Source organism: Muscardinus avellanarius (genome assembly GCF_963383645.1).
Source record: "Muscardinus avellanarius genome assembly, chromosome: 3".
Taxonomy (NCBI): Eukaryota; Metazoa; Chordata; class Mammalia; order Rodentia; family Gliridae; genus Muscardinus; species Muscardinus avellanarius.
In genome coordinates this window covers 167209835-167222632 of record NC_137788.1, presented here as the reverse complement: position 1 = coordinate 167222632, position 12798 = coordinate 167209835, and the positions used below count along the sequence as shown (strand labels likewise).

The 12798-nt window shown below is 45.7% G+C and overlaps 1 protein-coding gene across 1 annotated transcript in view; it reads left to right on the top strand.

Annotated features, from left to right (window-relative positions):
• Positions 1-12798, top strand: part of OCA2 (OCA2 melanosomal transmembrane protein) — a gene marked incomplete at both ends in the record, with an annotated part of 223570 nt that overhangs the window by 29673 nt on the left and 181099 nt on the right. Inside the window, 4 exons of the mRNA XM_080691713.1 lie at positions 1408-1473; positions 3304-3360; positions 6701-6825; positions 8441-8579. Of these exons, the coding sequence (XP_080547839.1) occupies positions 1408-1473; positions 3304-3360; positions 6701-6825; positions 8441-8579 (387 nt within the window). The remainder of the gene's footprint in view (positions 1-1407; positions 1474-3303; positions 3361-6700; positions 6826-8440; positions 8580-12798) is intronic.

Sequence of the window (12798 nt, the reverse complement as noted above, 5' to 3'; positions counted from 1 at the left end):
TCCTCCCCTCCTCCCCTCCTCCCTCCCCCCCTCTCTCTCTTCCCTTTCCCTCTCTCTTCCTCCTCTCCCCTCCCCTTCTGTCTCTCTCTCTGTCTCTTTCTCCTCCTTCTCTCTCTCCCTCTCTCTTCTTCCCCTCCCCTCTTCTCTCTCTCTCTTCCTCCCCTCCCCTCCTCTTCCCTCTCTCTCTTTCTCTCTGTCTCTCTCTCCTCTCTCTTTCTCCTCCTTCTCTCTCTCCTTCTCTCTTCCTCTCCTCCCTTCTCTCTTCCTCTCCTCCCTTCTCTCTTCCTCTCCTCCCTTCTCTCTCTCTCTCTCTCTCTCTCTCTCTCTCTCTCTCTCTCTCTCTCTCTGTACTGCTGTACCCCCTTCTGGTTGAGCATGGCTCCTTTTGGTCTTTGTCATGTACTTACCCAGGGCTGCGTGGCTGCATGGTGTTAGAGCTAGCCCTGGTGTTTGCAGCTCTGGGGAACTGGACTAGGGATGTCTGAGTGGAGAGTGGGGTGTGGGGTGCTGGGTGGGGAGTGTTTCTGCCCTGGCCCTGGGAGGCCCCTGAGCTTCACGTATGTAGGTGATGGTGTCCTGACCACGAGCCACCCTGTGCATACATAGGACTACAGGAGGGAGTTAGGCCATGTGCCCCTGGGCAGCTCTGGACCATTTCATTCCCTTTTGGTCATCGCGGCTGCGCGTGGGCCTGTGTTGGAGGGGTCCATCATGGGGGAACTCATGATGGCAGAGCCGCGCACCTCCTGGTGGCTGGGAATAAGGAGAAGTAGGAAAAGACTGGTATCTCAGAGTCCCCTAGTCTAAATGACTAGGCTATATCTCTTTTTTTAATACTGGAGGTGGAACCCAGGCGTTCTACCTCTGAGTTACCCCTAGCTCTTTGTATTTTGAAACATGACCTTACTAGGTTGCTGAGAGGCTCACTAAGTTGCTGAGGCTGGTCTCGAACCTGTGATCCTCCTGTCTCAGCTCCCTAAATCCTGGGATTTCAGGCGTGCCGTCACACTCAGCTTGGGCCCCACCTCCAAAAGTCCCCCCCCCCCCCTTCCAGTAGTGCTGGAGCTGGGGCTGAGGCCTTTCACATGGGACCTTTGAGAAACTTTCCAGACCCTAAGCAGGAGCCTCAAAGGCTGACTGTGCAGGTCAGGCCCCAGTCTCCTTGTTCCCACCACTCTCAGGAACAGGGTTAAAGAAGAATTAAATCCCTTTAATGCATAGGTTTGACTTTCTGGATGCGCTGGGTCATGGGTGTTTTTCAGCAATGATAAAATCCAATTTCAGAGGCAAGTGGATGGTGTGTTCCAACTCTGGCCGGGGTTTGTAGCGAAGGGCAGCGGTTCTTAGGGCTTATCCCTGGGAGGGTGGCGCTCAGGACTAATTGGCTAATTTGTGCTTTGATTATAGAGACCCAGCCTGACCCAGGTGGTGGAGTGGATTGATTTTGAGACCCTGGCCCTGCTGTTTGGCATGGTAATTATAGTCTTCCCAGCAGGACATGGCTCCCAGCCCGCTGAAACCTGGGTCCTTCTCTAGCTGCTGCTGATAATCCTGTCATTATGTTAAAGATGCCATGTCTCCTGACAATTAGGGCTTGATTGAGGAGTGTTAATTCAGGCCAAGCTAATTTCTCCTGAGGAGAAATAGAATGATTGGTGACCTGTTAGTTAAGATGGAGAGTTTCAATCTGAGGCCTGTGGAACAGCGAAATAATATTTTCACCTAGAAAAATCAGCATTTTCCCCCCTGAGTTACTACCCTTAAAATAAAAAAAGTGATATCTTAACTAAATGAAGCATAGAAACATTTCAGTGACTAGAAAACACGTTTAGTTATACAGATGAAGGAGTGGTCTGGGTGTTTGCTGACTTATCATATTGTCACATGGTCACAGTGCTGTGCGCTGTGAAGAAGTCAACTCATAAGAAAGAAATTTGCACATGCACAGAGAGCCGGTGGGACACGGCTCACAGGCCAGCTTCGCAGGGTGAGCGGACACCGGCGAGGGCCACGGCAGGTGCGGCTCCTTCCTGAACAGACCTCAGCACAGTCCTGCGGTCTGAAGGGCTCATCCGCTCTGGCCCAGAGGACTCACTGTGTTGAGGTCTCCACATATCCTCATTTTCCAGCACTTCCTTCCTCCCTCCCGAGGCCGTGGGTCTAACGGAGGGTTCTCCTGCTCCGGGTTTCCGTGAGTAGCGTGGCCGAACTGTGTGGGTGGAGTGTGGGGAGGTGCGGCCATGCTCTGGACTCAGGCTTCATGGAGGAGCCCAGATGGGCCCTGAGACGTACTAAGGGCTTGGGCATCTGACTGGAGGAAGGGATGCACACCATACCAGAACCATAGATAAGCTTAAACAATTAAGTGAATGATGTATTTTTCCTCTTATGAATAGAAAACCTCCAGCAAGTTCAGGCAGTTTGAAATTCTAGTTGACTAAATTCAGAATAAATGGGGCCTTGGTCTTTACTAGGAGCTGTGATGGCTCTTCTCACCAGCCCATGTCATCTACAGAAACATGTGCCCTTTCTGAGCTCATGTGTAACTGGGAGGGTAATCATTTAAGAAAACTGCTCCTACTTGCAGGCATTGACCAAACTGGGGACAAAAATTCAGTTAATTCCTTTAGGCCAGACAGGGTGAGGCACACCTGTAACCCCAACACTTGGGAGGCTGAGACAGGAGGATTGCAGGTTCACAGCCAGCCTCAGCTACTTTAGTGAGGCTCTCCACAACTCACTGAGATCCTGTTTCAAAATAAAAATATAGGGCCAGGGGTGTAGTTCAGAGGTAGAATGCCCCTGGGTTTAACCACTAGTACTGCAAAAACAAACAAACAAACAAGCAAACAAAAAACCTTAGAAACCAAAATTCAACCCTGTTTGAAGCTACTAAATGTCAAGTGCTGCCTTTGGAGCAGGGAGGTGCACAGTGGCCTTCGTGGCTTGTCCCTCCTCGTCTCTAGCACTGGGACGAAGCGAGTCAGCCAGACTCTTTAGTGCCCAGTGTCTTGCTGTAAAACAGAGATTAATAGTAATGCCTGGTGTTAGCCGTGAGGATTGGATGGGACGATAACATACCTTGGGGACAAATCCCTGGATAAGATACAGGTGTAAAGCCACTAGCCAGAGGCTCCACTCTAGCGTGCAGTAACTGAGCAGCTGAGAAGGGATGGGTTTTCAGCGAGGCGGTGAGGAGCGTGGCGATGTGGGCTTTCTGGGAAAGAGCTGAAGCTCCAGCTGACCAGCTGATGTGGCTTCATGGTGCGAGGAGCCACCTCGTCTCTTGTCTCTTCCCCACAGATGATCCTAGTAGCCATTTTCTCAGAAACTGGATTCTTCGACTATTGTGCTGTCAAGGTGGGTATGATGTTGCACTTAATAGTTATGTACTAATTAACCAATAGTTATTGTTCTGACATTACATATTTAATGAAGTATTACCTAAATTATTTTTAAATTCTATCCTTCTTTTAAAATTGCTCATGCTTTTGACTTTATAAAAGTCAGTCACTAAGCCAAACATGAGAAGGAGGAAGGGGGAAGAAATGAGGGGGGACTTGGGTAAGGGCTAATTGGGTGATGTGTGCATGTGTGCCTCCAACATCTTGTACTCCAGTAAGGAGTATGACTAAAGTATACCAATAAAAATTAAAGAATATTAGCCGGGTGTGGTGGCGCATGCTTGTAATCCCAGCATTTGGGAGGCTGAGACTGAAGGATCATGGTTCACGGACAACCTCAGCTACTTAGGCCCTTTGCAACTCAGTGAGACCCTGTTTCAAAATAAAGAATAAAAAATTGGGCAGGGGTTGTAGCTCTGAGGTCAAATGCCTCTGGTTTCCAGCCCCAGACCTGCAAAAAATAAATAAATAAATAAAAAATTAAAGAATATTGAAAGATTAAAAAACATAAAGTTGCTCATGCAATGCTTGGAGAGGTTTGCTGTGCCGAGCATGGTCAGCTTCTCCATAAATTAGTGAAAAAGGGGACGAAGGCAAAGGATTCCCAGGTTTAATGTTTGTAGAACATTGTTTAAGTTGGCTGGTAAAAGCTTCATATTAAATTATTGTTTGCTTATTAGAGTCTCTAAATATTTCAAGCTATCAGCTTCTGATTGCTTTTCGTAATTTCGACGATTACTTTCTATATATCGAATATATACACATTCACTATTTTTAAATTGGGGTAAACGTGATTTTGAAAAGTCCCTAAAAATCTTATTTATGTACTTATAGCCCAGGGCATCGCACATGTCAAGTACCACCACTGAGCTCCATCTCCAGCCCCTTAAAATTAAAAAAATATTATTGATGTTATTTTGATTGGCAAATCATAATTGCATACATTTATGGGGTACAATATTTTTTGATATATATGTACACATGTGGCGTGATCAAATTGTGCTAATTAACTTATCATATCATTTACCTATCATTTTTATGGTGAAATGCAAAATTTATTCTTAGTTATTTTATTTAGTTTATTATTATTATTTTATTTAGTTTATTAGTTTATTATATTATTCTTAGTTATTTTATTTAGTTTATTAACTAAGAAAATTTATTCTTAGTTATTTTGAAATGTATACTACATTATTATCAACCATGGTCCCCTCGCCTGTGCAATAGATCTCAGTACTTATTTCTTTTGTATGTCTATAAATTGATCCCCTTTGATTTCCCCATATCCCCCTCCCTCCCAACCCTCTAACCCCTGTCAACCACTGTTCTGCTGTCTAGTCTATGAAATCAGCTTTCTCAAGCGTCCACACAGAGGTGACATCATGCACTGTCCTTCTGTGCCTGGCTTACTCATGTAATGTAAAGTCCTTTCGTTCCACTCATGTTGTTGGAAATGACCAGATTACCCTCTTTTCTTTTCTCTTCTTTTCTTTTTCTTTTTCTTTTTCTTTTTGGTGGTACTGGGGTTCCTGGAAACCCTTCTACTTTCGGGGTACACTCCCAGATCTATTACATATTTTTATTTGGAAACAGGGTCTCTTAAGCCAGCGAGGCTGGCTTCAAACCTGTGTGATCCTCCTGTCTCCACCTTCCAAGCACGGGAATTACAAGCGTGCGCCACCACGCCCGGCAGATTTCCCCCTTTTTATAGATGAATAGTGTTCTGAATTGTCCTTACCCACTCATCTGTGGATGGACACTTGAGTTAACTCCATACCTTGGCTATTAGGAACAGTTCTTCAATAAAATTTGGGCTACAGATATCTCTTCAAAATACAGATGTCAGTTCCCTTAAATATAGGTCCAGTAGTGGGATTGCTGAGTTGTATGGTAGAGCTATTATTAGTTTTTTGATAAGGCTTCATAATGTTTTCCATACTGGCTGTGCTAATCTACATTCTCACCAATATATATAAGAATTCCTTTTCCTTTGCATTCTCTCCAATTCTTGTTATCTCTCTGATAAAAACCATTTAACAGGTGTGAGGTGATATCTCATTTTGGTTTTAATTTTAATTTTTAGCTGGAACTCTGGAGAGCTCCATCAGCAGATTCAGGCCTCCAGGATTTGTAGTGACCATACAATGCATGGCTGACCCTACACATGCACGTTGACTCTCCACCAATGCACGGTTGACCCTACTGATGCACAGCTGACCATATCCATGCATATTTGACCATACCAGTGCATAGTTGACCTTAGCAGTACACAATTGACTCTCTTCCAACACATGGTTGGCCCTACCAATGCATGCTTTAGTCTCCACCAATGCCCAGTTGACTCTACCAATGCATGGTTGACTCTCCACTAATGCATAGTTGGTCCTGCCAGGGTACAGTTGACCCTACTAATGCATAGTTGACCCTACCAATGTACGTTGGCTCTACCAATATATGGTTTCCACCAATGCATGTTGATCCTTTCAGTGCACATGGATCCGACTGATGCATGGTTGGCCCTCCACCAATGCCTGTTGACCCTACCAAAGCATGGTTCACCCTACCAGTGCATGACTGGCTCTCCACTAATGCATGACCCTACCAGTGCACAATCGACCCGACCAATGCACAGCTGACTCTACCAGTCATGGCTAATTCTCCACCAGTGCACGATTGCTATGCTCTGTTGATGCAAAGGCTAGTACTATGCTTGATGTTGCTTTTGGAACTGAAAAACACTTTTTGAAAAAAATATACTTTTTTTGGTGCACTGTAGTCTCACATCATAATGCCGTTCAGAGAGCTGTGGACATATGAAAAGCTCTTTTAAACATAATTCATGACAAAGCCCTCTGCAAACTCTGAAGGCAAGATCCATGCTGTGATTTTGTTGTCTGTGTGCACCACCTTGTGCTCTTCAGGTAGATATCTGGCCTTATTTTCCCAATGCCTCGATACAAAAGTATTTCTTGCATCCCCAAAGATAGCAGACACTGGCATCACATGGATACCCAGTGTCACAGCCAAAATTCTAGATGATATGAAAAGAATTGAAAGTTGATGCTTTGTAACCAATTAACGAGCACAAGGGCACCATGAGAAAGCAGAGAAGAGAGACCAGAAGGTGGGTTTAGATTGTCCACATACCTTAGTGTCCTGGTGGCCACCACCATCTCATCGAGCACACGTGGGACCCCGGAGGGTCTAAGTTTTACTCCATCATGCGGCAGTTACTTGGTTCCTCTCCTCGGAGTCACTTTTCTCTGAACGTGCTCCTCCCTGTGTGTGCATCCCAGGCATATCGACTGTCCCGTGGGCGAGTGTGGGCCATGATCAGCATGCTGTGTCTCATTGCTGCCATCCTTTCTGCCTTCTTAGACAACGTCACCACCATGCTCCTCTTTACCCCGGTGACCATAAGGTATGCAGAGTGCTTCTGCCGTGGGGATCCCGCCCAGGCGTGTTCTCTCCTCCCACACCCACAAAAGAGCAGGGGTCTGTGTGCTCCATTTCACGACAGCATAGCTTGCTGCTCTCCAGATCAGCCAGCACGGGCTTCATGTGACTCTGCCATTGCCATACCTGAGTGGCAGCAACACCGGCAGGAAGTCAGAAGACATTGCTCTTCAGGAGATATGGCCATCATGGGGGACACATGGGCTTTCACCCCAGACCATCAGCCGGGAGTTAGTGTCCATGGGAGGTCCAGAAAGGGGGAAGCACTGATGCTGGTCCTGCCTGGTGGTTGGTTGTCTTCAACACATTTCAGCTGCACCAACCAATCTGGGTTGTACCATCCTAGGTAACCTGAGCTACGGGTCTGCTAAGGAGTCTTAGACAAGGGCCTGCCTGGGCACGAAGCATGAGACACAGAGAAAGTTCAGTTGCTAGCAAGGGCCTACTTCCAGGTCTCCAAGTGGATTCTGGGAGATGCCTCTGAAGAGTATGCCTGGTAGAGGAGTGAGTTGGAGTGTAGGCAGAGAAGGAGGGTGGAGGAGAGAAGGCATAGACAGTGCTCGTCGATGTCCTGAGTCCATCTCTTTCTCACCATGGAGACTTGGACTTCTACCCAGGCCACATGGTCACGAGCCGGGCACACATGGGGACTTGGAGTGAGGGGTGCTGGACTCTCTACTCTGTAGCGTGGGGGGACAGCCCCTTTTATCCCTCAGGGCTGAGGGTTAGTGAGGGATGGTGTGAACGTGTTTGAAGAGTGCAGTAGACTGGGGTTCACACTACTGATGGTCTCACCCTGTGCCTCTGGACACTTGGGGGACCCACACTGCCCTCCTCCAACCAGCATGACTCTGCTGCCGAGCTCGGGCAGAATACCCAGTGTCTCCCACAGGCACCAGGTCCCAGTGCTGCCATGTTGACCCCTGGCAGCCCGGGGAGAGTGGGACTCTAGGACTAAGCCAGTGACACACCCCATCCCAGCATCCCCGCACTGTGGGGAAGCCTGGGCGTGTCTTCGCCTTGCTGGGGTTTCTCTAATCTGTGCCCTGCCTGGTTGGTGACTGGTGCTTGTGAATTATTTTCTTGCTAGAAGCAGGTCCTGGTGGCGTCCTCCATGGAGTAGAGTGGTTGGCTGGGGTCTGAAGCTCTGAGACTCGCTCTGTCTTCAGCCTCCACACAGCTGCTGTGTCTGTCCGCCCTGCATCAGTCAAGGGGAAGGCTGTGTGGCTGGCTGGCTGTGCTCTGAGCTGAGGGCAGGAGGTGGTGGAAGCCCTCTTTATCCTCACTGTCCACCCATGGCTCAGGGTCTGGTGGCCAGTGCCCAGGCACCTGTGCCGGATGTGGGAAAGAAATGTAATCTGCAGAATCCACTGTAGCATGGGGATGCTACACACTTTGTCATCCCCCCGGTGTTGCCCTTTGCACAGGCGTGTATATATGTGTATGTGTGTGTGTGTAAGCACACACACAGGCATGTGTGCCTCCCTGTACAGGCAAGTGCTTCTAATGTATTTGGGCTGCACACAGGCCCTTTGCATGTGAGTAGTAGAAGTGCTCTCCTTTCTTCCCATTCATGATAGGTTATGTGAGGTGCTCAACCTGGACCCAAGACAGGTCCTGATTGCAGAAGTGGTCTTCACCAACATCGGGGGAGCTGCCACCGCCATTGGGGACCCACCGAACGTCATCATTGTTTCCAACCAGGAGTTGAGGAAGATGGTATGTGTGTGCCAGCGTATTAGAGCCGTGTACAGTAAACACAGAACTGAACTTGCTTAGCACTCTACCCAGCGTGCTAGCGCCCTTTAGTAACCTGCATTAGAAATCAAGATCTTCTGTGTCTCCTCATCACAGCAAGTACTACTGGTCATCCCGAGAGTGGGAGGCATGGAGACTGGTCTTCCAGTATGCAGTCATGAGTCACTGTTATGCTCACAAATTATTTAAAGAAATGATTGGGTAGCATGATGTACTTAGTCCTAGTATATCATATTCCTTCCACTAATAGGAATGAAGGTTTCTCCTAATACTAAAACAAAATAATCTTTTATCTCTTTCTGGCGATATGGGGTTCCCATCTCAACTGCAGTAGATAAATTTATTGATAAAGAATTTAAGTGTTTTTGCTTAAGAGTCAGAAAGTTAAGGTCTTAGAAATTCTTTGAAAGATCTTATAATATTAATAGATTTTTATACTAAAAGAGAAAGTATTTGTCTTTATTTAAATAGTGCAAATGAAATTTTACATATCTTAAAGAGTTAAAATTAGAACTATATCATTAATTTTGATTTATCATTCTTTGGTTATTAGAATTTTCTCAGTTTCCCTGCTCTGAGGTGCCAATACAGGTGCTTCCATGGTTGGCAGTATTTGCTTTAGAGGTGTGTGTGTGTGTATGTGTGTATATATGTTTGTGTATGTCTCTGTGTGTATGTGTGTGTCTATGTGTGTGTATACATGTGTGTTTATGTGTGTATGTGTGTCCCTGTGAAATGTGTCAGCACGTTTATGTGGGTACACATGCCATCTTCCATATTTAAACCATTGAGAATTCATGGTTCTCAGGTATCAATGTCCACTCTGTGGGCCCGTGTTGTGAAGTTTTTGGGTATACATTGGAGGCTTTGCTGAATCTGACACTCCCTGGCTGTGCTGGGGAATATCCTGGCAATACACCATAGCCCTGCAGCGTGAGCTGAATTGTGCACCCACGGTCGTATTGCCCTGGAGCGGCACCTTGTGACCTACTCCAGGGGTACCTACTCTCCAGGATGGGCCTCACACACACGGGAAAGAACTATTTTTAGAAAAACACTCTAATTTTATTTATTTTATGGTAATATATTTTATATAAAACAGAAATAACATATGCATGCCCAGTACACACACACACACACACACACACACACACACACACACACACACACACACACACACAGAGTCATAATTCTACCACTCAGAGAACAGATAAGTTCTCTGAGTGGTAGAATTATGACAGCACCCTACACAACACATACATGAACGGGAATGTCTGTGCTGCCCATGTGGGTAGTTTGCTGCTCTCTGTTGTAATGCAGCCTTTAGAGGGAAAGTTACTCCCTTACACGCTGATAATAGGAAAGAAGTCTCTCTAATCCATAATCACAGAAGGTTATGGCCTTTGGCTGTCCTGACAGCACCTGTCTTCATCCCGTTGCTGACAGTTCCACAGTGTCACGTGGCTGTGCTGCTCTGGCCACGACTGAATCCCCTGCATGAGTGGCCTGCTTCTCCACACCTCTCCAGCGCCTGCAGCCTCAGGCTTCTTGGCTTCTGACCTTTTGCCTGTGGGGCCGGCATTCTTCCCAGGAGCTCTGTGGCTTGCTGTTTCCTGCTCACTGGGCTCTTACTTCCTTCAGATCCAGGTGGATGGCAGCCCTCTCCCTCAGTCCCCGCTGCTCCCTCTCGCAGTGTGACCTCACCTGTCTCTTCCGTCTGTCCTGTCATCATCTCCCCTTCCTGTGGTACCCGTGTCTTCTCCTTACTGCATATCCAGACTGAATTCTGTTTTAAAAACTGCTTTGTGTATATTTTACCAAGTCATTCAAAAGATGGAGTTTAATACTTCATAAGTATTTCCTTGGGATTTTCACTTAGAAGAATCCAAGGAATCATTTTGGCTCAAACCACCTCTTTCAACCCGATGGATTGTTCAACTTGTCACAGCGCTAGCCTGGAGAAATGATGTTGGTGAGCTGGGAGTCCCTCAGCTACGTTCCCACGAGTGTGTGTCACCTTGAGGCTAGGAATGTGTTTTGATCTGACTCCCAGGGGTTCACCATTGGTATTTAGTGGCTTCAACACTTGGCTACTCAATCCATTAAATGAGGCTGATTTGGAAAACGAAGAATAAATGGCTGAGCGGAGCCTCAAGTGAAAAATCTGAAGTAAGACTTAGGAGCAGCGCCATGCAAGAAGAAAGGTTGCATTTCTGCACCGTACTGGTGTGAGTGTGGCAGGAGGTGGTTTTGTTGCTGAGAATGTTAAAGAGAATTGTCTAGGAAATTACAGAGGCGTGTTAAAACAGCAGGGAGGCCCAGATACAGGCACCTAATAAGCTAAGGGAACAGATTTGCATCCTTCCGTATGCCGCATCTGCTTGTATTGTGTCTGAAAATTTTATCAGCTGGGATTTTTTCCCCATTCTGTATCATTCTAATGGATAAACCTGCTCATTACACCTCTAGTAGCAACCAAATACTTCTACTCAGAGCTGTGCTGTTTTGCTGTGGATGCACTTATGAACTTCTTCAGTCCTTTTTCTTTTTTCCATTGGTAAACTCACCAAGTTTTCTTCAGTTTTTCTTTCTCTCTTTCTTCTTCTTCCTTCCTTGTGGAGGCTGGCTGCAAATGTGCGATCCTCCTGTCTCAGCCTCCCAAGTACTGGGATTGCAAGTGTGCATCTCCATGCCGAGTTTGCACTGCCATTTCTAATGAGCAAAGCTTTATAGTTATTATATTCCAAACCAGAATTACTTAGGATACAGGATGTCTGCTTTTGTGGGCCATTTCTACTAAAAAATAATTGTATTCCATGGCCACACGGTATAAAGACAAGTATATTAATATATATTTTTTGTGGTTCTAGGGATGGAACCTAGGGGCACTCTGCCTGTGGGTTACACTCTAGACCTATTTTATTTCTTATTTGGAAAAAGGTCTCACTAAGTTGCTGAGGCTGGCTGTGAACCTGTGATCCTCCTGTCTTAGCCTTCCAAGTAATGGAATTATAAACCTGTACCTTTACACCCAGCTCAATATTCTACTTTAAGTCATTTTCTTGGACCCCAAAGTTTATCTTTATGCTGCTGATTTTAGAGGAAATTAAAACATTTTAATAAGCACCTAAAGTATTATTTTCAAGCAGATTTCTAGGGTATGAATATGATATAAACAAAGTTCAGAGTCCTCTTTCACAGCTGGCCGTGGCACACAGCCTCAAGGTAGTGGGGCCCTGTGGGAAGAAGAGGCTGTGACCCATTTTCCATTCAGCAGTGTGGTGTTTGGTCTTCACACATTTTTGTGGTTTCTCTGGGTCTTCTTATGGTTGACATCTAGTTTCCTTCCATTATGGTCTGAAAAGACACAGGGAAGTATGTCATAGTTTTGAATTTGCAAGTTAGTGCTCACTTTGTGGCCCAGGATGTTTTGGAAAACGTTCTGTGAACAGCTGAGAAAAACGTGAATTCTGCTGTATTGGGTGGAATATTCTATATGTGTCTAATAGGCCCATTTGGTTGATGGTGCTCTTTAGGTCTCAGGCATCTTTACTGACCTTTTGTCTAGAAGATCGGTTTAACGGTGCCAGAGGGGTACTGAAGTCTCCCAGTATCATCGTGTTGGGACTTATATGTGACTTAATGTTGCAAAAAGTTTGTTGTATGAAAGTAGCTGCACCTATGTTTGGGGCATCAATGTTGACTATCATTAATTCCTGTTGCTGGATTGTTCCTTTTACCAGTAAAAAATGACCTGCTTTGTCTCTTCTAATAAGCTTGAGCTTGAAGTCTAACTTGTCTGATGTCATAGTTGCTACTCCTGCTTGTCTTCAAGTTCTATTGGCATGGATTACCTTGCTCCAGCCCTTTATCTTGTTTGTTACTATCTTTACTTGTAAGGTGTGTTTCTTGCAGGCAGCAGATAGATGGGTTCTGGTTTTTAATATGTTTTGGACCTTATGCCTTTTTATTGGGGAGTTGAGACCATTTATGTTCAGTGTGATTATTGAGAGATGTTTTTTGATTCCTAACATTTTGAGATTTAAGTTCTTGATATGTTAGTGTTTGTTCTTGTTTGCTTAGTTGTTTGCTGGGTGGAAATTATTGTTTCTCTGATTCTGGCATGTATTACTTATTTCTTCTTTGCAGTTAATGTCTTTGAGTATTTTCTCTAGTGCTG